This window comes from Girardinichthys multiradiatus, chromosome 9 (assembly GCF_021462225.1).
Source record: "Girardinichthys multiradiatus isolate DD_20200921_A chromosome 9, DD_fGirMul_XY1, whole genome shotgun sequence".
Lineage (NCBI taxonomy): Eukaryota > Metazoa > Chordata > Actinopteri > Cyprinodontiformes > Goodeidae > Girardinichthys > Girardinichthys multiradiatus.
Genome location: NC_061802.1, coordinates 34,721,133 through 34,745,754, shown reverse-complemented (window position 1 = coordinate 34,745,754; position 24,622 = coordinate 34,721,133). Strand labels below are relative to the sequence as shown.

The window sequence follows — 24,622 nt, the reverse complement described above, 5'->3', positions numbered from 1 at the left end:
ACAAATCGTGTCCAGTTCAGCTTTACAAAATTACATCAGTTCAACAGAACTACAAAACCTATAGTACAGGGAGGCAACAAACCCTATCACAATTAATTTAGCAGGAAACATTCAGCCTTCCCTGCAAACCTGTCAAAGAAGTCTCCTTATTGAATGTTTGGATAAAAAGGATTAAATTGTTCTTGATCCGTCCTCCACTACCAACTGCCATATGACTGTGTGTATTTAACAAGGCATAGCTTGATAACAGGGATAGGTGGTTCAAAGAAATCCCATTCGTATGAAGCTTATTGAAGGACGGTTATGTAGCCGGGGTCAAAAAATACTTCACAAAGCTGGAAAACATCAATTGTATTTAATTTACCCAAACTATTATACTATAAACTATATACTACAAAGTTTATTAAAGTAATTTTTTTTATTTTTCTACTTCCCTTTTTTAATTTTTTCCTGTGTCCTGTCTTGGCCCTTCAGGCATAACATATGGAGAAGCTGGCTATATGTGCCACGGCCGATTTGCTTTACAAAAAGGACATGAAATCCTGATTGTGTGATTAACTTTATTAAATCGAGACTGGATCCAGCATCAAAGTAAGCAGGCCACGTTGATGTAATGGTAACTTGTGTTTGCATGACCTTCAACCATTTGGATTACGTGGGTGGGTTGGTTGAGTATGTGTGTTGAAAAATATGTTTGTGTTGAGTGGGTGTATGTGAGCAAGTTTGTCATTTGTACAGTTAAGAGTGGAGAGAAAAGTAGAAGGCCTGCAACACACAGCACCCAAGATCAGCAAAGGACAGGTGGACTCCGGAAGGCCGCGGCAGACTTGCACAGATCGTCACCCCAGGGCATCCATATGCCCCGTACAGAGGTAGGTTGTGAGTGAAGCACAGGAGCAGCAGCCCCCTGCCCAAACAGGCACAGGTTGAGAGGTGGGGCACCGAGCCCCCAGCCTGACCCATCCTCCACCACGCAGTCCAAGCTCGGGGCCCCATCAACCTCCAGCAGATAGACTGCCTAACACAAAGTAGGGGAAACCCACCAGCTGCCCTGTGCAGCACCTGTGGCCCAAAGCTGGCCCCGGCAGCCATGGGCCGCAGGGCTACCACTTAGGGACATGGTCCTGAATGGTGGGGGTTGTCTCCCAGATAATTCTTTTCAGCAGAAGTAGCAAGTGATGCAGCAGGTATGCATGATGCATCGTTGGAACTTGAAAATTGTTTTAATGTAACATATTGACCTGACCAAATGGATTTTATGACAGCTGGGCTGAATTCTGTCCATTGGTCACATTCTTGTCACATTTGTTGCAGATGTGCAAAATGCATGTAAATTTGGAGTAATTTGATGATGCAAACAGAGGGGAAAAACAAGAAAAGCATAAACTAATCTCAAATGAGCAGTTGTGGTGGATGTTACCTTGGTTAATTTCTTTTCCTGCTCTCGGTGGAGGTGGACGCTTTTCCTCTGTCTCCCGCACCCCTCCCATATCTGCCCTGCTTCAGCTCTATGTCTTGTCTTTTTTTTTTTGAGCCTCTTTTTGCACATCTTCCAAATTCTTCCAAAATATGGATTTTGTCAGCTGGTCTCTCAATGCAATTGATCAAATTTTCTCGACGAGAAGACAGGGGTCGGGAGAGCCCACTTGCCCGGACGGGACATTTTTCTCCGGATACACGATGGACTCCTGCAGAAGTGGAGGATTGTGTGTTTGTCGATAATGTCAGTCGAGGATGTGGAAGATATGTATATGATTGGATGTTTGATATCAGGATTTCTGCTTTTTGGAGTCAGCGGTTACCTGGAGTATCGAGAAATGCGGAAAATGTCAGCAGCTATTCTGGCCATTGTGAGGCTGCCTGGCATGTATGATGGGATCTTCAGGGTGATCAACACTCAGACTGAGATGTTACGTGAGCTGAATCGCAGACTGGATGTGATCCTTACACAGGATCACAGGCAGGTTGCGGTTCCTGGACTCAGGGGTGAAATGGGATAAATCTTGGAGAAAGTTCTTCGCTTGGATCTGGCAGAAAGACCAGGAATTTGGCTGTTTGGATTCGCCTTTGAGAAGCACCAGCGAGACTCTCAAGGCTGACGGAAAATTAAGAGTCAGCCTAACCCAAATAATTATTGTTTTTCTGAATCTGGCTCCCCTGTACGGCCTTGATGGCTGGCTATCTTCAACTTCTCCTGGAAGTTATGTAAACATGACGCTCTGCTCCCTCTGCCCCCTCCCTTCCCTGAGGACATCTGTGGACCTGCTCAGAACTTTGTGGCCGGTTGATGAACTTTCCAACGTACCATCAAGGACAATGGCCTCTGTGACAATGCTTCATGGACTTACTTGCACACACTCACTTGCACACACACACATGCTCAAGATAAACATTTGCACCCCTCACACCACCTTCACCAATCCCGGCTTGTTTTGTCAACTTGTTGCTTCTTTTGCTGAGGTTTTTTGCAATCTCAAACTGTATCCTGCTAAGGATAAAGTGTGAAATATGATTTTTTCCTCTACTTACCTAATGTGGCCTCTTTTCTCATCTAAGGGCAGCGCCTGTGAGTGGGCAGCAAAGCCTCGGTGACCCGTCTCCCTTGTCTTGTGTCATGATGTATGTTTGATGGGTTGTACTGGAATTCTAATTTCCCCTCGGGGATCAATAAAGTATCTTTGAATTGAATTGAATTAAACAATTTTGTTTAATACAACAAAGTAGCAGAACAAATGGAAAGAACCGACCATGAATTGATGTTTTGAAAGTTAAAAATTATGTAGGAAGTGACTAAAATAATTTGACGCAATTTGGAATATTTGAAGTGTGATTTAACAGACTTGAGGCTTGTTAGTGTCAATTAGAAAGTAGTATCAAAGTGAAGCTTTTCACATACAGTATATATACGGAGAGTCGCTGTGGTGACGTGACGCATTCATGGTCTTCCCAAAATGTCTGATACCCCAGTTCCCCCAAACAGTCCCCAGCTGCGCATGCGTCTTGCGGTCAGAGCAGCGCACATGCGAGTTGAGTTCCGTCCAACCTGCCCATGCCAGTCTGCTGAGTTGACCCATAAGCAGACCACTTCCAGGCCTTCCTTCAGGAAAACGCGTCTTCTCAAAGTCTCCAGCGGTGATCTCAGCAGTTCCTCCTAATCTACTGAAGCTGCTGCACGTAAGTTAGCTTCCTGCTAACTCTCTGATCCACGTAGCTTTCATACAGCAGCCTCCCGTGCAGGATACTCTTCATTCATCACTTTTATGCTGTTGCTAAATGTAAACTCACAGTTACTGTGATCAGGAAGGAAGGGGTTTGTGTTTTAAATGCCGGCTGTAGCTCGCTGCAGCATAAAGCTCCTGATGTATGCATGTTTGCTGCTTCAGAGAATGAATGAGTGAAGTCAAGCTGAAGTGAAGGAGCCTTCACATGAGAAGAGTAAATCTTGTTTTCTGATGAAGTGCATGACAGGGGCAGACATGTTTATGTAATCAAGCAGGCTTAGAAATAAAGTAATGCTGCTTCAAAAAGTTGAAAATAAGACATGCATCTTTTTAAGCTCTCTTTTTGCCTCTTACTCATTTAAAACTAGAGGAACTGGCTATGTTCTTCTGTATTTATGGCTTTTTTGTTATCTTCATTCAACGATGGCATCAGGGTCCAGTGTGTTTACAAATCATTATAACACCTTGTTCTTTTTACTGAGCACAGTGCATTATATCTGTTTGTTTGTCTTGCTAAAGAATTAATGCGTGATCAATCAAAGGATCCGAAACACAATAAAGTACATTCCTGACCCCAGTCCACTCTTGAGATTATGGGCATTCAATATCAATGAGCTAAGATACTTCATTTTGTTTTAGCACATTATCTTTCCTCGTCAGGTTGTCTTCAATTGTCCTGAACTGAGATCAAGCTTAGAGAGAACTCTCTAATCATTAATCAGTATTATTGACCTTTGCCCTTTTGATTGATGAATTTCTCCAGAAAATGTAGTTTAAAATGTATTTTTAAAAATATTTATTTTTAGTAAATGACTTGTGATTTATTAATTTTCTTCCTTGTTTTAAAGGAATGTCTCAAATCTAATGTTTACTATTCATACTTGAAAAGTATGTCAAATTAATGTGAAAAATAAACTTTTTTCATTCATTTATACATTGGTGACGCCATTCTTTTGATTTAGCACACCACAACTTTATTTGAAATGTTGAATTGTTTGAAATTGTGAAAAGTATGGAAAATGATTTGATGATTTTTTTTTCTGGGTTTGGATAACTGTGGAAGAAAGAAAATTTTGAATAAAAATATGTTTGATTTTATTTATTTCAGGGTCTTTAGGTCTTAGATCAACTGGGTCTGGTTTTGATGCTAAACGCAGCATTGACATTCCTTTTTTTTGTAAAAGTAAAAGTAAACCTTAAAAAACTGTATTAAGTATAGAATAATCCAGTTCAGTAAAATAGAAACAAGTTTATCCAAGTTGGTCCAGATGGCATAAAAGCCCTTCACAGTCAAACCAGAAGCTAACTTCAGAATTGTGTTTTTATGGATTTTTTTGGAATATACAGAAAATAAAACCCAAATAAGTCTTTTTTTTTTGTAACTTAGATGTCCGGAAAATATAAAAGTGCTTCTGGGAGAAGATTGTGGAAATCAGAAATTGAATGTTGGTCGGAACCAGCCTTTATTTTTTATTTTTTTGCCCCTTTCCTCACCAGCCATGGCTGTGGTGAGGTTCTACAGCAACGAAGCTCTGAACGGACGAGCCTTGCAGAGGGCAGCGAAGCTCTTCCCACATCTGTCAATCACAACTGAGCTGTGCTTCAACGTGGAACTGACAGGTGAGATCCCACTGATGAACTCGTTGTGAACAGTGAGTTTTTTCTAAAAACTGCAGGTTTCCACTTTGTGGGGCGTTCCGGTTTCATCCTGTCCTGATCTCTGCTGCAGGTGGTGAGAGTCTGAAGGCAGAGCAGAAGGAGGTGCTCCTCTGGTTGTTCCGTCCTCCCCTGCAGGCAGAGCCGCTGACTGACGAGCCAAAGCTGACAGAGGGAAGCGGAGACAAACTAGTAGAGATTGGACCGAGGTGCTGCTTATGGTTTCTACATACCTGAGACTAAGGGGTCATTGGCCAGGACTGGCATCATTTTCAACTGAGATGTAAATTATAGCATAACAGTACATGCAGCCCCCTTAAAATGTGTTGGTTTATCTGGTAAAGGTGTGTTTAAAAAAAGCTTTGTAATGCAGCAGGATGACCTCAAATATTTGAAATATCCAACATTTAAAAAGTATGGAACATTTATTTTGTGTTAGAAAAATCTCATGAAAATTTAAAACCATCCCAATACCGACTTCTGGATTTCTGACCTTCGGATTTATTTTTTCACCGAAAAAGCATTATAACGCATAAAAATTGTGCTACAGGTTCTTCCCTAAATGTATTGGATTCAAATCCAACATAACGTAGATGCAAGATCGTCCTTATTTATGCATCACATCTCCCTAACATTTATTTGACGTTTTTGCAACCCAACTATAAAACAGTACATTAAAAAAACTTCTCTTGATACATTTATAAGTGGGTGATCAGGGCAATGGACTCTTTCATTGAGAAGAAATCAGCTGTTGACTGGAAATGGCTGATTTTCTCTGACTGGTGAACGGCCCATCTCAAAATCAAAAATGTGATCTTTTTTCAACCAGGGAAAATAAATAGTTTATGACTGCTCATGGGAGGAAAGGTAGAGGAAAAAAAATTGAATTATTGTCTTATACAGTACAGACCAAATGTTTGGACATACCTTCTTATTGAAAGAGTTTTTTTTATTTTCATGACTATGAATATTGTAGCTTCACACTGAAGGCATCAAAACTATGAATTAACACATGTGGAATTATATACTGAACAAAAAAGTGTGAAACAACTGAAAATATGTCTTATATTCTAGGTTCTTCAAAGTAGCCACCTTTTGCTTTGATTACTGCTCTGCACACTCTTGGCATTCTGTTGATGAGCTTCAAGAGGTCGTCACCTGAAATGGTTTTCACTTCACAGGTGTGCCCTGTCAGGTTTAATAAGTGGGATTTCAAGCCTTATAAATGGGGTTGGGACCATCAGTTGTGTTGTGCAGGAGGTGGATACAGTACACAGCTGATAGTCCTACTGAATAGACTGTTAGAATTTGTATTATGGCAAGAAAAAAGCAGCTAAGAAAAGAAAAACGAGTGGCCATCATTACTTTAAGAAATGAAGGTCCGTCAGTCCGAACAAGTGGGAAAACTTTGAAAGTGTCCCAAAGTGCAGTCGCAAAAACCATCAAGCGCTACAAAGAAATTGGCTCACATGAGGACCGCCCCAGGAAAGGAAGACCAAGAGTCACCTCTGCTGCGGACGATAAGTTCATCCGAGTCACCAGCCTCAGAAATCGCAGGTTAACAGCAGCTCAGATTAGAGAACAGGTCAATGCCACACAGAGTTCTAGCAGCAGACACATCTCTAGAACAACTGTTAAGAGGAGACTGTGTGAATCAGGCCTTCATGGTAAAATAGCTGCTAGGAAACCACTTCTGAGGACAGGCAACAAGCAGAAGATACTTTTTTGGGCTAAAGAACACAAGGAATGGACATTAGACCAGTGGAAATCTGTGCTTTGGTCTGATGAGTCCAAGTTTGAGATCTTTGGTTATAACCACCGTGTCTTTATGCGGCGCAGAAGAGGTGAACGGATGGACTCTACATGCCTGGTTCCCACCATGAAGCATGGAGGAGGAGGTGTGATGGTGTGGGGGTGCTTTGCTGGTGACACTGTTGAGGATTTATTCAAAATTGAAGGTATACTGAACCAGCATGTCTACCACAGCATCTTGCAGCGGCATCCTATTCCATCCGGTTTGCGTTTAGTTGGACCATCATTTATTTTTCAACAGGACAATGACACCAAACACACCTCCAGCCTGTGTAAGGTCTATTTGACCAAGAAGGAGAGTGATGGGGTGCTGCGCCAGATGACCTGGCCTCCACAGTCACCGGACCTGAACCCAATCGAGATGGTTTGGGGTGAGCTGGACTGCAGAGTGAAAGTAAAAGGGCCAACAAGTGCTAAGCATCTCTGGGAACTCCTTCAAGACTGTTGGAAAACCATTTCAGGTGACTACCTCTTGAAGCTCATCAACAGAATGCCAAGAGTGTGCGGAGCAGTAATAAAAACAAAAGGTGGCTACTTTGAAGAACCTAGAATATAAGACATATTTTCAGCTGTTTCACACTTTTTTGTTCAGTATATAATTCCACATGTGTTCATTCATAGTTTTGATGCCTTCAGTGTGAAGCTACAATATTCATAGTCATGAAAATAAAGAAAACTCTTTGAATGAGAAGGTGTGTCCAAACTTTTGGTCTGTACTGTATATTATATCAATAAGAAATTTTGTAATTGATAGCTTTGACAAAAACTGAAAATCGGAGCCTCCCTGGTCTTTAATAAGTGGAATCTTTCTGGAAAACCTTGCACAAAGTTAGGTGAAGCAGCCTATGTAAGAAGATATGGAGTTGAACCTACAGAGTTTTTATTTATTTTTGCCTTTTGTTTGTTTTTAGGTTGAACTTCTCCACCGCCTGGTCCACGAATTCCGTGTCCATCTGTCATAGCGCCGGCCTCTCCAATGTCACCCGAGTCGAGCAATCCCGCAGGTTTCTAATCAAGGTGCACAGAAAATAATGCAGGAGGTTCACAATTCAGATTTTTTTTTTTTTATTCCCACGCCTCTGAAGTGACCTGAATGTCTTCTCGTCAGCCCAAGAATGGACAGAGCGCGAGCGAGTTCAGCGGAGATGTAAAGAAGCTGATTGAGTGCCTCCATGACAGCATGACGGAGTGTGTCTACCAACATCCCATCACCTCCTTCACCGTGGAAACCAGGCCACAGCCGGTGTTTGAGGTGGACATCCTGGGGAAGGGTCGCGCTGCCTTAGAGACTGCAAACCATGAGCTGGGTGAGACTTTTTGGCAGCTCTGAGGTATCTGCTGCTCTGCTCTTACTTCTACATACACACGGAGTCTCCTGATGTTTAAAATGTAGTGTGACACCTCTCTCTCATCTCTTTCTCCATGCTTCCTTTCTCAGTCTCACAGTTTTCTGTAAGTACTCTGTGTGCTGAAGGAGGCCATATTGTCACATGATGCATGACTTTACCACTTAGCTTCTTTTAGTCACAAGATGATGAAGACGCGCTGCTGATTATCTGACGTGTGCACGTGTTGTTTCTGTGTGCTTCACTAATGTAATGAAACCAACAGAGATCTACTTCATTGAACAAGCCTTACATCCTTTATGTTCTTGTGACCGAGCAAAACAAAAATTGTTATCTTCTTCTTTTAAATGAGGGTAAAACATTTTGCAAGTGTTTCCCATTTTGTCAGGATATAACCACAATGTTTAATGCATTTTGTGAGATTTTCTGTGATAGGGCAAGACCAAGTAGCACATAATTCGGAAGTGGAAGAAAAATTGTACAGCATTTTAAAATTTTTACAAGTAATAATCTGAAAGTATTCTTTGCATCAGACTAGACGGAGAGCATCTGCGAACATCAGTTTCTTTAAGTCTTGCCACAAATTCTCAATTGGATTTGGGTTGAGACTTTGACTGGGCCATACTAACACATGAATATTTTTAAATATAAACCATTCCATATTAGATCTGGCTGTATGTGTACGGTCGTAGTCCTGTTGGAAGGTTAACCTCCGTCCCCAGTCTCTGCTGTGTTTCAGGCTCTAACTGGTTTTAATGGTACTGCTACCACCATGTGTCACTGTGTTGGTTTTTTTCACAGTTTTTTTCGCACTGAGGCTGAAAAGTTGCATTTTGGTATCATCTGACTAGGGCCCCTTCTTCCACATCTTTGCTGTGTCCTCTCCACGGCGTGCGACAGACTACAATGAAGATTTTATAGCAATAGCTTTCATCTTCCACTCTTCCATAGCCAGTTTTGTGGTGTACAAAACTAATACAGTGAAGTGTATGGTTGTAACGTGAAAAACGTGGAAGCCTTCAAAGAGCAGAAACACTGTAGGACAATCATGTCCTATAAAACATACCCACTTTCGTTACATATATAAAAATGTGTTGTGAGCAATAAAGACAAATATATTAAATCCTCAGACACAGTATATGATTGAAAGTAGATCTAGTCAAACACATTTGGCAAGCCCTGATTTTATCTTGCTTTACTGTTGAGGAATACATAATTAATATTATCAGGAGCGCATTTATTTATGGCAGCTTTTATCCTTTGCTGGATGATCAGTTAAAATTACCAGTCTCTGAAGGCTTCAAGCTCTTTTTTTTTTTTTTTTTAGAAGTAATGAAATACATCCAACCGCAGAGCCAGACTGTAATAAAAATGTGTTGGGTTTGTCCTCTTGGAGCAGTGTAGATGCATGTTGGTTTGTGCAATGTGCTGTTAAACTTGTTAAAAAGTTCACTTCACACTGCCTCTTTAGCGTTGGTATTCATGCTTTTAGTTTGTGTGCGTGCTGCAGGTCTGGCCTTCGACTCCTGGGACCTGGACTACTACACGTCCATGTTTCAGAGGATCAATAGGAACCCCACCAGTGTCGAGTGTTTTGATCTGGCCCAGTCCAACAGGTGGGTGGCTGAGTGCAGGGGAGAAATCAGCTGAACAGCTTCCTATTCTCTGTTCGTTTTTGATTCAGTTTCTTTGTATCTCCCAGCGAGCATAGCCGTCACTGGTTCTTCCGGGGGCGAATGGTGATTGATGAGCAGGAGCAGGAGGAGACTCTGTTCAGTCTCATCATGGACACCCAGCGGCACAGCAACCAGAACAACGTCATCAAGTTCTGCGACAACAGCAGGTGGAGTTGGAGACGGTTCAGCTGCAACATGCTGTGGGTGTGATTCTGGCCCTGCTCAATCAGTGAAATCTGTTATTTCTGTATTTAGCGGCATCAGAGGCAGGGAGCTGCAGTGCATTTACCCAGCAGACCCCTCTGAAGCGAGCCCATATGAGACAAGATGCTCAATGAGACATGTTATCTTCACTGCTGAGACACACAACTTCCCAACTGGTCAGCACACAGAAACTTTCACACTTCCCTTATCACAAGCCCTGATGTGCTTCTTATCCAAATAATGATTCTCTCTGAACTCTGATGGAACCTTGTAGGTGTTGCACCGTTTAGCGGGGCCACCACAGGAACTGGAGGTCGCATCAGAGATGTTCAGAGTGCTGGACGAGGAGGGCACGTCATCGCTGGAACTGCAGGATACTGCTTTGGAAACCTGCACATCCCAGGTCTCTCACTACACTGTTAGAACTAGAACTAGCTACTCTATTAATGGTGGCAGAATAGTTGTTTTTCATGCATCTCAATATATTTGAATCTCATCAGCTTTTCAGGAATTCACTTAAAGTGAATCTGTTATTGATTCCTTAGTCTCAGGGTGGTATATTACTAGTGTTTCTTTAAATCAATTCATTTAGAATTATAGCTTACCAGTAATTAGAAACCCAGCATAAGACCAATAAAAAAGAGGTTTATTACAGAAATCGAATTTCATGTCCTACAGTATCATGAGGACTGTTGACTTGACAGTTATCCAGTAGATTGTTACTGACACGTTACCCAAGAAACTCACTGTTTAAAGTGCTGATTCCATCCATAATAATGTAAAGTTGAGTGGAAGGAAAGTATTTGAGAACAATCAGAGCTTCTTGAGTCACCACACAGACATATCCAGGACATAGGCTGCCCCTGATGGATTCCTTGCATTAAGCCACTCCTGAACCTGAGACATCAGAAATGTTGTACCTTGGCTCAGGAGAAAAAGGACTGCGCTGTTGCTGAGTGGTCTAAAGCCCCCCTACTCACACTGCCAAAAGTAACAATACCTGGTTTAATGAACATGGTATCACTCTGCTTGACTGGGCAACAAATTCGCTTTACCTAAACATAAAGCGTTGGAGAGGAAGACGAGAGACAGTAGAACCAACAAACGGACAAGCCAAAGGTTGCTGTTAAGGTCTGTAAATCGTTTCTAAATCAGACATGGAGGCAGTTAGAGCCGTTTCTGTAATCATGTGTTCCAGTACATTTTCGCTGAAGGAAAAAGGGCTATTTCATTCATCTGGCAAACAGGCTTTTAAATGATTTTTCATCATTTCAAATTTTAGAAAATAAAGGCATAATTCTTTGCTGAAAAAACATAAACAGTATGTCTTGGGACTGGATGAACCAGAGGTTTTGGTAAATGCATCATTTGTTCAGAGCAGGTCACAACCTCCTGATTTCCAGAGGACCGTTATTCCCCACTCAGTAAATCAAGTTGCAAATGTAGGAAATTATTTGGTGAACAAAATGGTTAATCCAGCAAATTTCAAGTATTAAATTGACTTATGTTAACTACTTTTTTCCAGGACCGTAGTACATTCATGCTTTCCTATGCTAAGAACCCCTCTGTCTAATCTGTGAAGCACGCCCAGAACTCTCCTCCAGTACATTAATTTGCTTATATTAAAGGCAGCGAGGTGAATAGGCCTAATCAGACTGTTCTAGCTGTGATTCAAGCTTTAAGCAAAGGTGTTGATTTCTGTGATTAATACTGTATTACTTTGTAGTCACACCAGTGTTAACGTTTGTTCTGTTTTTCTGAGAATGTCTCCAGATCCTTGCTTGTAAATGGCTGCCTGATGCCAACGGCCCCTTCATTATTACTTTTACAATGACCATCCAACAAATTAGAATGTATGCTTCAAATACAGAGATGAGTCTGTTTGTCTCATTTGATATGATGTCTGAGTCCAATAAGCAAGCAGTCTCTGTTGTTGGGTTGAATCCACAGTTATGGTAAAAATACAGAATTCTAATGGTTTATAGTCAATGACTTCATGGTGTCCAGGTTCTGTCAGCCCAAATCATCAGACCTCTGCCACCGTGCTCGATAGTTGGTCATTTTATTTGACCCCTTCAAGCGTGGAGCGGTGCATTGCAGCCAAACATTTCCACTCAGATCTTATCTGTTCATAGGACACTGTTCCAGAAGCTTTGTGGTTCATGTAGATGCAACCTTACAAACTAAAGTCGGGGTGAAATGATTATTTTGGAGTAGAAGCGTTCTCCAGACAGCTTTTTCAAACAAGACATGCATGTTAAGTATCTTTTCTTATTTTCCAGTTTTTTTCTAAATTATCTGAGGATTGCATGGTCCGCCATTGGGGTGGATTTAACAGAATTGCGCACTTGTGTATAGAAGAGCATCTGTAGGAACATTAATAAACTGATAATTTAGGAAAAGTTGTCTTAAAATCATACAGAAAATGTATAGTTCAATCTCTGTCCTCACCTGCAGGGTACAGTCTCCCCTGGGAGCACGAAGGAGAGGGGTGGCAGTATCCGTCCAGCTTTGCCCCTCCACTGCAGGTCGCAATCGAGGCCAGCGATGGGGCTTCAGACTATGGCAACAAATTTGGAGAACCAGTCCTCTCAGGTGAGAAAACACAACTTTAAAAGATTAAACAGCTGTTTGTTCTTTAAGTTACAGTTAATTCACATAACCTAAGTCATAAATTTGTACTCTAAAACAAGGATGTTATGGTCGTAAGATAACCACGTTTGTGGAACGTTACATTTATTCAAAGTCAGGAGTAATATGGTTTTAGTTTTATGTCCCAAAATAATTCAATATCTGCAATGAGGAAGGTACAGGTTGCAATACAGAAATTTTAAGAGATATTTCAGGAACTTATATCTCAGTAGTATGTTTATTCACTTTAACTATACAGTCATCTTCCTTTAGGGTTTGCCCGTTCCTTTGGCATGCGGTTGGCTAACGGCGAGCGGCGGGAGTGGATTAAGCCCATCATGTTCAGCGGCGGTCTTGGGTCGATCGAAGACAGCTATGTGAAAAAAGAAGAAGCCGAAGCTGGTAATGTTTAACTTTCTGTGTGAACACAAGTAATCAATTTTGCAGCTATTTACACACACATCAATCAATGACTCACTCTGCCTCCTTTTGCTACTCTACGGCTGTTTGCAATCAGGTATGGAGGTGGTGAAGATCGGCGGGCCAGTGTATCGGATTGGCGTGGGAGGAGGAGCGGCCTCTTCTGTTCAAGTGTGAACCCCAGAAAGGCTGACAGTATCCTCACATGGTGCTCATGTTTTGTTTTTTTTGGCATTTGTAACAAGAAAACATTCTTATTGTAGGTGCAAGGAGACAATTGCAGCGAGAGGGATCTGGGAGCGGTCCAGAGGGGAGATGCTGAGATGGAGCAGAAGATGAACCGTGCTCTCAGGGCATGTCTGGAAAGAGGCAATGGCAACCCGATTTGCAGCATTCACGATCAGGGAGCAGGAGGAAATGGTACTAGCTTGTGGACTTTGATAGCAAATAATTGGAGGCAGGGTACTGACATGTTCTCATCTTAAGGCAATGTTCTTAAGGAGCTCAGCGAGCCAGCGGGGGCTGTGATCTACTGCAGCAAATTCAAGGTAATCAGCACCAACAAAAAGCTTGACTTTTTGTTCAAGTTTTCACATAAATTAGTTTTTTTTTGCATTAGAGGTACCACTGGTCAGCGTACTCGGTCGGTCAGAAATAAGACAACTCAATGTTAGCCAGTTTCAATATCAATGAGGTGTTTAAAATTAAGTCAGAGGAAGCATTGAGGTGTAAGAAACTTTTTAAAAGGTAACAATTTGTTTTTCAAGGTTTTATCTAGCCTGCGGAAGAGAGCAAGACTTTAAGTTGATAACAGGAAGGCTCAGTGGAATGCAGTTCTGTTTGCTCTGTTTTATCCATTTAAATGTTTTTTACTTCTGTTTGCCCTGAAGCATGCTGAGTTAAGGAAACAATCTCATAATATAGATTCAGCTAAAATCAGTATCTGCAGGTCAAAGCTTTGCAACAACTGAGGATCAAAAATCTACCACAAATCCTTAAGCAGTGCATCTCCATTTTGCATCCTGTATAATGGTTGTCTTTAAGTCTAATTAGTTTTATCTCTGTTTAATGTTATCATTTCCCTCTTTTTCATGTGTCTGTGTGCAGAAAGGTGACCCCACACTTAGTGTTTTGGAGCTATGGGGGGCAGAGTATCAGGAGAGCAACGCTCTTCTGCTGCGCCCCACAGACAAGTCTTACTTGGAGAGGGTTTGTCAGCGTGAGAAGTGTCCTGTTGACTTTGTGGGACACATCACAGGAGATGGAAAGGCATGTTTTATAAATCTTTGTCCACTGTGGTGGAAAAGCGTACAGGAATTTTATTCCTGGATGGCACGAATGTGTTTACCTTCATGTGTTTTCTCACACAGATCGTGCTGGTGGATGACGAAAGCAACAGCGAACAGGCAGGCGGGCTCCGCCATCCAGTTGACCTGCAGCTAGAGTGGGTTCTGGGCAAGATGCCACAGAAAGAGTTCATAATGGAGCGACAGGCCCTCACCAATCAGCCCCTGACTCTTCCTGAAGAGCTGACAATCAGAGATGCTCTGCAGCGGGTTTTACGTTTGCCTGCTGTGGCCTCTAAGCGCTACCTGACCAACAAGGTTGCGTCCTGCTTCAAATTTAATTAAATTTTTTTTTTTTACAGAAATTTTGTGACTTTGTGTCCCTGCTCTGCTCCCTGCTTTAGGTGGATCGCTCTGTGACTGGCCTGGTTGCCCAGCAACAGTGTGTCGGCCCTCTTCACACCCCACTGGCCGACGTTGCCGTCGTTGCTCTGTCACCGTTCAGCCTGGAGGGATCGGCCACTGCCATCGGGGAGCAGCCAGTCAAAGGCCTGGTTTGTCCTGCAGCGGGGGCTCGGATGGCTGTCGGAGAGGCTCTGACTAACCTGGTGTTTGCCAGAGTCACGGCTCTGAAGGTGAGCTCCACCTACAAATATCATCATAAAAATAACAGAAACATGTTGTCAAGCTTAAGGAAATCACACATAATTTTAATCCTACTTGATTAGACAACTTTGAAGACCATTCCTTTCTTGGTATGCACTAAGAGATATTTCAAGCTTTCTCGTCACATTTCAGGATGTGAAGTGTAGCGGGAACTGGATGTGGGCTGCCAAGCTGCCTGGTGAGGGGGCGTGTCTATGGGACGCCTGCAAAGCTATGTGTGAGGTCATGGGTCAGCTGGGGGTGGCCATCGACGGGGGAAAGGACTCTCTGAGTATGGCAGCAAGAGTGGGGACAGAGACTATCAAAGCTCCAGGTACTCACACTGGGCCTTATTCATCAATGTAAGTAGGTCCAAGTCTGATTTCTGAAACCCTATGTATACTGGCCAGTCCCAATGCACGAACACGAGTGTTGGAGGCTGGAAGCAGTCATCATTTACACACCTCAACTCTGTTTATTCATAGTTTTGTTGTCCTCACCCAGAGAACTGATTACACGGAGGAAGGAAACACAAAGAGAATTTTCTGACGTTCTTTACCTTGATTGCATTACAAAACAAGATTAAACCTAAAACCTTCTCACAAAATCTTCTCACACAAATAAAACTAAAAGTATCAAATTAAACCAAACTGTCCATCACAATATTGTATAGAACTGCACAGGTGAAAATAAAGTTGCAAACTTTCTCAGCAGAGTTTCTCTAACCATCTCCTTCGTTGTACCCCCAAAGAGGCCTATGTCTGAATACGTACATCCCCGATCTCCTGGTGTGTCCAAAAACCCTAGCATGGAGAGCCCCTGTAATGTTCTGGCTTTAGAACACCAGGTTTCCCCTTTTTAAATGTGGTTCTTGGTTCTGGTCTCCATGATGACATGCCTTGGAAGATAAAATCAGCTTGAATGTTACTTATATATCTGCATAAAAAAATCTCTTTAGTTCAGGAAAGCCTCTAGAGGACAATTGTATAACAGAGATCAACGGTAGTTGGTTTGAATCTCCTTGGTTATGATCTTTTGTTATTTAATGTTCTATATAACTGTGAATAACTAATCCCACACAGTCTAGATTCATACAGTATCTTGTTTTATTACACTGTCCAACTTCTTGAGGAATCAAGCTCATTCACTGCTGTCTGATAGTAATTCCTGTTTCAGATGCTAAGTTTTTGTCCTTTAAACAAAGCTAAGCAAGTGTACAATGTTATTATTTTCTGTTAAAATCATCCATAATAGTCAATGACACAACTTTGCACAGCCTATGTTACCTTTAAACAATTAGCCTCTCTAAACTTTAAAGTAAATGGAATATAACGGCATTAACATATCACTTTAAATCTTGTTCTGCTAATCAATATTTTGCTTCCGTATGAACTAATAAATCTCCAGTATGCCTTCACTTCTTCTGCTGAATCAGAATCAGAATCAGAAAAGCTTTATTGCCAAGTACGTTTTTGGACATACAAGGAATTTGTTTTGGCGTAGTCGGTGCAATACAGTACAAATTAAACAGTACAAACATATCTACAATATAATATAAATATATGTGCACAGTTTTAAGTGAGTGAGAGTAAATATAGAGCAGTATAAGATGCAAGAGCAATACAACAGTGCAGGTGATCATTGTGCAAGTAAAGCAGTGCAAGTAAGCAGGAGTCCAAGCTGAGCGTTAATGTAACGCTTAGAGTTACAGGTTACAGGTGTCCTGTCAGCAAAAAAAGGGGGGGTGTGGGGGAAAGGGAGAGTGTCAGGGTGGTTTCCGGGCTTTGTTAACCAGGCTGGTGGCAGATGGGAAAAAACTGTTCTTGTGGCGTGAGGTTTTGGTCCGGATGGACCGCAGCCTCCTGCCAGAGGGGAGAGTCTCAAAGAGTCTGTGACCGGGGTGGGAGGGATCAGCCAGAATCTTCCCTGCCCGCTTCAGGGTCCTGGAGGTGTACAGTTCCTGGAGCGACAGTAGACTGCAGCCAATCACCTTCTCAGCAGACCGAATGACACGCTGCAGCCTGCCCTTATCCTTGGCTGTAGCAGCGGCGTACCAGATGGTGATGGAGGAGGTGAGGATGGACTCAATGATGGCTGTGTAGAAGTGCACCATCATAGTCTTTGGCAGGTTGAATTTCTTCAGCTGCCGCAGGAAGAACATCCTCTGCTGGGCTTTCTTGATGAGGGAGCTGATGTTTGGCTCCCACTTGAGATCCTGGGAGATGATGGTTCCCAGGAAGCGGAAAGATTCCACAGTGTCAATTGTGGAGTCACAGAGGGTGATGGGGGCAGGTGGGGCTGGGTTCTGCCTGAAGTTCACAACCATCTCCACTGTCTTTAGAGCGTTGAGCTCAAGGCTGTTCTGGCTGCACCAGTCCAACAGATGGTCCACTTCCCATCTGTACGCGGACTCGTCACCATCAGAGATGAGTCCGATCAGGGTGGTGTCGTCCGCAAACTTCAGAAGCTTGACAGACTGGTGACTGGAGGTGCAGCTGTTGGTGTACAGGGAGAAGAGCAGAGGAGAGAGAACACAGCCTTGGGGGGAACCACACGTCCAACAGCAAAACAGTTTGCCTCCCAGGGCCATCACAGAACCTCGGCATGCTGCCCCTGTCCCACTCTCGTGCCCTTCTCCATAGCCTTCATCATTTTAATAGATTTGCATTTAAAGGGTTTATCATTTAAAGTCTTTGTAATGTGGGATCATGTGCAGTAGAGTCAGTGTGAAGAGTGTGTGTGTGTGCATATGTGCAGTGTTGCCATTGGTTTTAGGAAGGTCATCTCAGTAAATTCTGATTCTGAAATGTGATCTGAGACCTGCTGCAGGATGTGAGCATGAACTACATCCCTAAAACAGCCAGAAAAACGCCTGTACAACCCTTTCTTTTTTGTTTTGCTGTATGCATGTTTCATGCAGTGTGTCTGTGTGTATGTACACAAGCTTGTGACTTTAATATAATTTATTCCTTTTCAGGCGCCCTGGTTGTTTCTGCATATGCTGTTTGCCCTGACATCACTGCCACGGTGACACCAGATCTGGAGGATCCAGATGAAAAAGGTACAACATGCTGACAGAAAGAAAGGACGAATCCTTGATTCTGGTTGAAAACACATTTTTGACAGCTTTGTAATCAGAATTCCCGCCTTTCACCATAAGCCACATATTCCACACTGTCACGCTGTTTTTTTTTTTTTTCCCCTCCAGGAGTGTTGTTGTGGGTTCCTGTTAGTCCAGGCTGCCACCGTCTCGGCGGCTCTGCCCTGGCTCAGTGCTACAGCCAGCTGGGAGACAGCTCTCCTGACCTGGACCAGCCTGAGTTCTTGAGCGCCTGCTTCAACACCACCCAGAAGCTCATAGAGGGTCAGTGTGCCAACACAGCAAAAATTCAACCTTTTTATTTATGCAGATGAACACATGTATCATCTTCGCTTTGGTTAAGTCTGCGAGAATGTTATTTTTCCAACAGTTCATTTGGTACAATCTCACCATGACCAAACTGCCCCCTGCTGGTTTGCTTGTGTATTTCAGTACATAAAAAGCTGCAATTAACTTTATCTCCTCCTAAATAATGAAAAATAAACCTACATGTCAGTTTAGTTGTATTTTTACAAAGCTGACTTGTCTGTAAAAGGTTTTTTTTTTTGCTCAGATCATCTGCTCAGCGCAGGACATGACATCAGCGATGGAGGCCTCATTTCCTGCCTGCTGGAGATGGCGTTTGCTGGAAACCGTGGGCTTGATGTTGAGCTTTCTTCTGAAGGATGTGGAGGTTACTGAGTGAATGTGTCATTTGTTCTGCTTGTCTTTGCATTAAGCATTCACCCTCTTCAGATCGTTCGGCTGCTGAGATCTTTTGTAGATGTTTTTTTTTTTTTTTTGCTCTACACTTTTACTACATGGTCCGTAGAAATTAAATCTGCTCTTCGAAGACTAACTGCTGCCCCTTACTTGCAGATAGAAACATCATTCAAACTCTTAGCCCAACATCTTGTGACCTGTTATTATCAAATACATCAGTTTGTTATGTATTTTACTGTTTAAGTTTTAAATCAAGTAGTATTTATTTTAGCTTCAATGCTACTGTTCAGATGAGCTCCTGAAATTCACAAGCTCCTTATGGATGAACAACAGATCAACAGCGCATCCACCAAAGCATTACGATTTTTCCATTTTCACATAATGGGACATAACAGTGTCTTAAGAGCTTAAACTTCATGCCACAGAAGCAAGAAAATGCCAACAGCTTCTCCACAGACACCAATGTAAGAAAATCAGATTGGGTTTTAAGTGCAAAAAGAGTGCTTGTGTTTACCTCGATGCTGTGTCCACATTTCTGACACATGGAAGCTAAAATCTACATGTCTAAAACCCTAAACCTTTTAACATTTAAACAAGGTTTAAAATACTTTTTATGGGATCTCTTGCGTTTTATTAAATTGAATTTATTTAAATATTAGGTTAAACTGGGAGAGTTTCTGCTTTTCTCTCTAAGCTACATTCACCATTTCAGCTTCTGTTTCTTTTTTCAGCTCAGACTTTTATTTGCCAACTGATTTATGTTTGCTCTTAAGTTTGTAGCTCATTCTCACAGTTCAGAAAAGGTTTCCTCTTTACTTCCTCTTCTTGAGCTCCTCCATACTTAGACCTAACGTTGCCATTTAAGATTTAACACAGATGATTTTATGTATTACTTCTGCTTAGATTTAAACTACTTTAACATGAAATTATAGCTATATTAATGTTTTTGCAATACAACCCTCTAGGGAATTTCTCCTGCACTTCAGCTTTCAGCTGATTTGAGCTCATCCCTTCATCTCATAGCATACCTTCTGCATTTTACAGGGAATGCAGTTTTTCTCATTATTCAGTGTTTCCTGTTTTCTGTGCAGTGATGGAGCTGCTGTTCAGCGAGGAGCTGGGTTTGGTTCTGGAGGTTAGTCAGACTGATCTAGAAACTGTTTGTCAGAGATACAGGGATGGAGGCCTGCAGTGCCATCACATTGGCAGAACCTGCGGCTTTGGACCAGACGCTATGGTGAGATATCTGCATCTGCAACATTTAGGGCAGACTGTCCCAAGACCATTTTTTCTTCACGCTGGCAGATTCTCTTCTCCTGTCGTCGTCAAGGTTAGAGTCCGGGTGGACGGACAGGAGGTACTTTACGAATCACTGCCTGACCTCAGAGCCGTTTGGGAGGCAACAAGCTTCCAATTGGAGCGCCTCCAAGCAGATGAGCTCTGTGTGAAGCAGGAGGAGGAAGGACTTTCCAAGAGGACGCAACCCTACTTTAAACTGACCTTTGACCCATCTGAAACACCCAGCATACACCAGCTGAGTAAGACTGATGTAACTGGAATATTTGCTGACTGTACAGTCCCTTGCAAAAGTATTTACATTCTTGGAACTTTTTCATGGTGTTTTTACCATACAATGATACATTTCAGTGTATTTTATAGGGATTTTCTGTGATAGACCAACAGAATACAGTGCATAGGTTGATCCTAACAATAAATGATTGTCAAAGACTTTTACAAATAAAAATGTGGTATGCACTTGCATCTAGCCTCCTTTAGTCTGATATCCTAGAATAAGTCCTTCAGATTTACTTGTGTAAAACAAAAAAACGGCATACTTTTTATTCCACTTTATAATTATACTACACTTTCTATTTGTCTTTCATTTTAAATCCCCTAAGCTACATTAAAGTTTGTGGTTCTAATGCTGACTAAGTTCAAGCGGTATAAATACTTTTGCAAGGCACTTTAATTGCAGCTAAATATCTTACTTTATTTATGATCTTTAAATTCAGTTTGCTGAGTCAGTTTTTTTTTTTTTTTTCACTTTTCGTCCTTTTAGCTGCAGGTCTACCACGTGTTGCTGTGATCAGAGAGGAGGGCAGCAATGGCGACCGAGAGATGTCCGTCTCTCTGTACATGGCAGACTTTGAGGTCAATATCGATACCTTTACAATCAGAACTATACAGGGGTTGGACAATGAAACTGAAACACCTGGTTTTAGACCACAATAATTTATTAGTATGGTGTAGGGCCTCCTTTTGCGGCCAATACAGCTTCAATTTGTCTCAGGAATGACATATACAAGTCCTGCACAGTGGTCAGAGGGATTTTAAGCCATTCTTCTTGCAGGATAGTGGCCAGGTCACTACATGATACTGGTGGAGGAAAATGTTTCCTGACTCGCTCCTCCAAAACACCCCAAAGTGGCTCAATAATATTTAGATCTGGTGACTGTGCAGGCCATGGGAGATGTTCAACTTCACTTTCATGTTCATCAAACCAATCTTTCATCAGTCTTGCTGTGTGTATTGGTGCATTGTCATCCTGATACACGGCACCGCCTTCAGGATACAATGTTTGAACCATTGGATGCACATGGTCCTCAAGAATAGTTCAGTAGTCCTTGGCAGTGACACGCCCATCTAGCACAAGTATTGGACCAAGGGAATGCCATGATATGGCAGCCCAAACCATCACTGATCCACCCCCATGCTTCACTCTGGGTATGCAACAGTCTGGGTGGTACGCTTCTTTGGGGCTTCTCCACACCGTAACTCTCCCGGATGTGGGGAAAACAGTAAAGATGGACTCATCAGAGAACAATACATGTTTCACATTGTCCACAGCCCAAGACGTTTGGCATTGGCATGAGTGACCAAAGGTTTGGCTATAGCAGCCCGGCCGTGTATATTGACCCTGTGGAGCTCCCGACGGACAGTTCTGGTGGAAACAGGAGAGTTGAGGTGCACATTTAATTCTGCCGTGATTTGGGCAGGCGTGGTTTTATGTTTTTTGGATACAATCTGGGTTAGCACCCGAACATCCCTTTCAGACAGCTTCCTCTTGCGTCCACAGTTAATCCTGTTGGATGTGGTTCATCCTTCTTGGTGGTATGCTGACATTACCCTGGATACCGTGGCTCTTGATACATCACAAAGACTTGCTGTCTTGGTCACAGATACGCCAGCAAGACGTGCACCAACAATTTGTCATCTTTTGAACTCTGGTATGTCACCCATAATGTTGTGTGCATTTCAATGTTTTGAGCAAAACTGTGCTCTTACCCTGCTAATTGAACCTTCACACTCTGCTCTTACTGGTGCAATGTGCAATCAATGAAGACTGGCTACCAGGCTGGTCCAATTTAGCCATGAAACCTCCCACACTAAAATGACAGGTGTTTCAGTTTCATTGTCCAACCCCTGTACATGTCCATGTTTATTCAGTACCTGATTTAACCTGTAACGCCCGTGGTGTAGGTTTGGGATGTCACCATGCAGGACCTCTGCTCCGGCTCCTTGACCCTCCACCCTTTTAAGGCGGTCGTGTTTGTTGGAGGATTCAGCTACGCAGATGTCCTGGGATCAGCTAAAGGTAAACCATAAAACCATCCCAATACTTGGCCACTGGCTACTTTCAGGTGCAGGGTCCAAGTGTAACAATTTATTTCTTACCTTAAGGATGGGCTGCAACTGTGACTTACAACCCCAAGGCCAAGGCTGAATTTGATCGCTTCCAGCGGAGAGAAGACACCGTGAGTCTGGGAGTGTGCAATGGCTGCCAGCTGCTCGCCCTCCTGGGCTGGGTGGGAGAGGGAGAGGATGGAGCAGGTGAGACCAAAAGGAAACACTAAATAACACTGAATACTTACACTGTCGTAGACAGTGTCATAGACATCCAAATGTAGGAGTTCTCTTATTCAATGACATAAGAAAAAAAACACGAAAGACTATCTCAAGAAAGTTCTCGGACTGAAAACTGACATGTCTTCAAATGTCTCAAATTCTCTGTTGAATTACTAGCAAAGCTCTCTTTACTGCAGAAAGTATTTACTATAAATTTTGATGAGGTTGCATTTAGTTTCGGCTCAAATCAGGGCTTCAACTAACAAATATTTTGCTAATCGATTAATCTGTTCTGATTATTTGATTAATAATCAGAAAGCAAAGGTGCTTAATAGGAGATTTGTTAGTGAATTTGAACCAGGTAAAGCTAAAGCTATGCCATTTGAGGAGTTTTGGATAGAGCATATTAACAAAGAATGTTAATGTATATATTGTACATTTTTGGCTTCATTACTGTTTTTAGTGGGTTGTTCAGTCAACAATTGGCATGTTTTTGAGTCTGTATTATCAGTTAATATTATTTGATTATTAAATTAGTTGACAATTATTTCAATAATCAGTTAATTGTGATTAATCCAATTAATTTTTTCAGCCGTAGTTCAAATGACAGTAAAGTGAAGATGGTTTAAAGTGCATCAAAGGAGTCAAGTTATTTATTGAAACTATGTGGACCTCTTTAGATCAATAATCCACATTCAAGCATCCTATTGCACAATAAATTCATTGATTAATTGATTAAACAGTGCCTTCTGAAAATACCTTTTAAGTCTTTCACATTTAGCAACATTAGAACCATAAACTTTAGTGTATTTTTTGATTTTATGTTATGAATCCACACAAAGTAGAGCATAATCATGAAATAAAAGGAAGGGAGCTGAAATGTTTGCTCATTTTTCTTTGCATAACAACCCAAGCTCGGTCAGATTTCATGGAGAGCGTCTGTAAACATCAATTTTCAGGTCTTGCCGCAAATTCTCAATTGGATTTAGGCCTGTACTTTGACTGGGGCATTTTAACACATGGATATGCTTTGATCTAAAACCATTCCATTGTAGATCTGGTTGATTATTTAGGGTTGTCTTTTCTAGCCTTCAAAAAGATTTTTTCCATGTTTGCTCTGTCTTCAGCTCCATTCATCTTCCCATCAAGTCTGACCAGCTTTCCTGTCCTTGCTGGAAAAAATCTTGTTTCTTATTAACAATGTGTTTTGCTCTTTCTGTTGTTTTTGGTTAGACTCTGAAGTGGTGCTGACCCACAATCGATCCACAAGGTTTGAGTCGCGGTTTGTCAGCGTTGGGATCCAGAAGTCCCCGTCCATCTGGCTGAGAGGCATGGAGGGATCTGCTCTGGGAGTCTGGGTTGCGCATGGAGAAGGTAAACATACAAAACAAGTCAGGTCCGTTTGGGTCATGCACCAGTTGGAGCAAGTTCTAAGAAATGTACTTCCTGAGTGGCTCTGTGCACAAGTAGGTTAAGTCAGGGGAAAATTTATGTTTGACAACAGCGAGTCATTCCAGAGAGCAGAACCAGCACCTGTGTTTCTGTCATTTATCCGCTCCAACCTCCTTTCCGTCCTGCAGGTCTAATGCGATTCTGTAGCTCTCAGGCCCAAGACCTGATCACCTCTTCTGGACTCGCCCCTCTCCGTTACCTTGACGACCAGGGCTGCCCCACTGAGGAGTACCCTCTGAACCCCAACGGGTCCCCTCAGGGTATTGCAGGCCTGTGCTCCGGGGACGGAAGGCACCTGGCCATGATGCCCCACCCGGAGCGCTGCACCCTCGGCTGGCAGTGGCCCTGGGCTCCGAGGGACCTCAGGCCTTCACTCACACCTTCACCATGGCTGCGCATGTTCAGGAACGCAGCCGCCTGGTGCAGCAACACAGATTAATGCTACCACTTTAATGTGATTCTAATGATGTTTACTTATTACATTACATTTATTACAATTTTAACTTCCTGTTACACTTGTCTTTATGTTCGCTGTTGGAGCCAATGTTTTACAAAACCACCTTACACTAAGTTGCCTCGCAGAAACATTTACAACTAAACCTGCTAATAAATCTGTTAAAAATAT

The 24,622-nt window shown here is 42.3% G+C and overlaps 1 protein-coding gene across 1 annotated transcript; it reads left to right on the top strand.

Annotated features, from left to right (window-relative positions):
* The first annotated feature begins 36 nt into the window (after nt 1-36).
* Nucleotides 37-24,500, top strand: pfas (phosphoribosylformylglycinamidine synthase). Its single transcript, XM_047373885.1, has 28 exons — nt 37-872; nt 4,719-4,841; nt 4,951-5,086; nt 7,601-7,706; nt 7,798-7,996; nt 9,546-9,651; nt 9,738-9,878; nt 9,967-10,091; nt 10,190-10,318; nt 12,373-12,510; nt 12,820-12,948; nt 13,064-13,137; nt 13,230-13,386; nt 13,453-13,514; nt 14,074-14,235; nt 14,337-14,570; nt 14,657-14,887; nt 15,051-15,231; nt 17,875-17,958; nt 18,106-18,261; nt 18,551-18,670; nt 19,791-19,936; nt 20,030-20,237; nt 20,759-20,850; nt 22,180-22,294; nt 22,381-22,530; nt 23,779-23,919; nt 24,126-24,500. The coding sequence occupies exons 2-28, from the start codon at nt 4,721-4,723 to the stop codon at nt 24,434-24,436; spliced, it is 3,954 nt and encodes a 1,317-aa protein (XP_047229841.1). The 5' UTR covers nt 37-872; nt 4,719-4,720; the 3' UTR covers nt 24,437-24,500.
* Nucleotides 24,501-24,622: the final 122 nt, after the last annotated feature.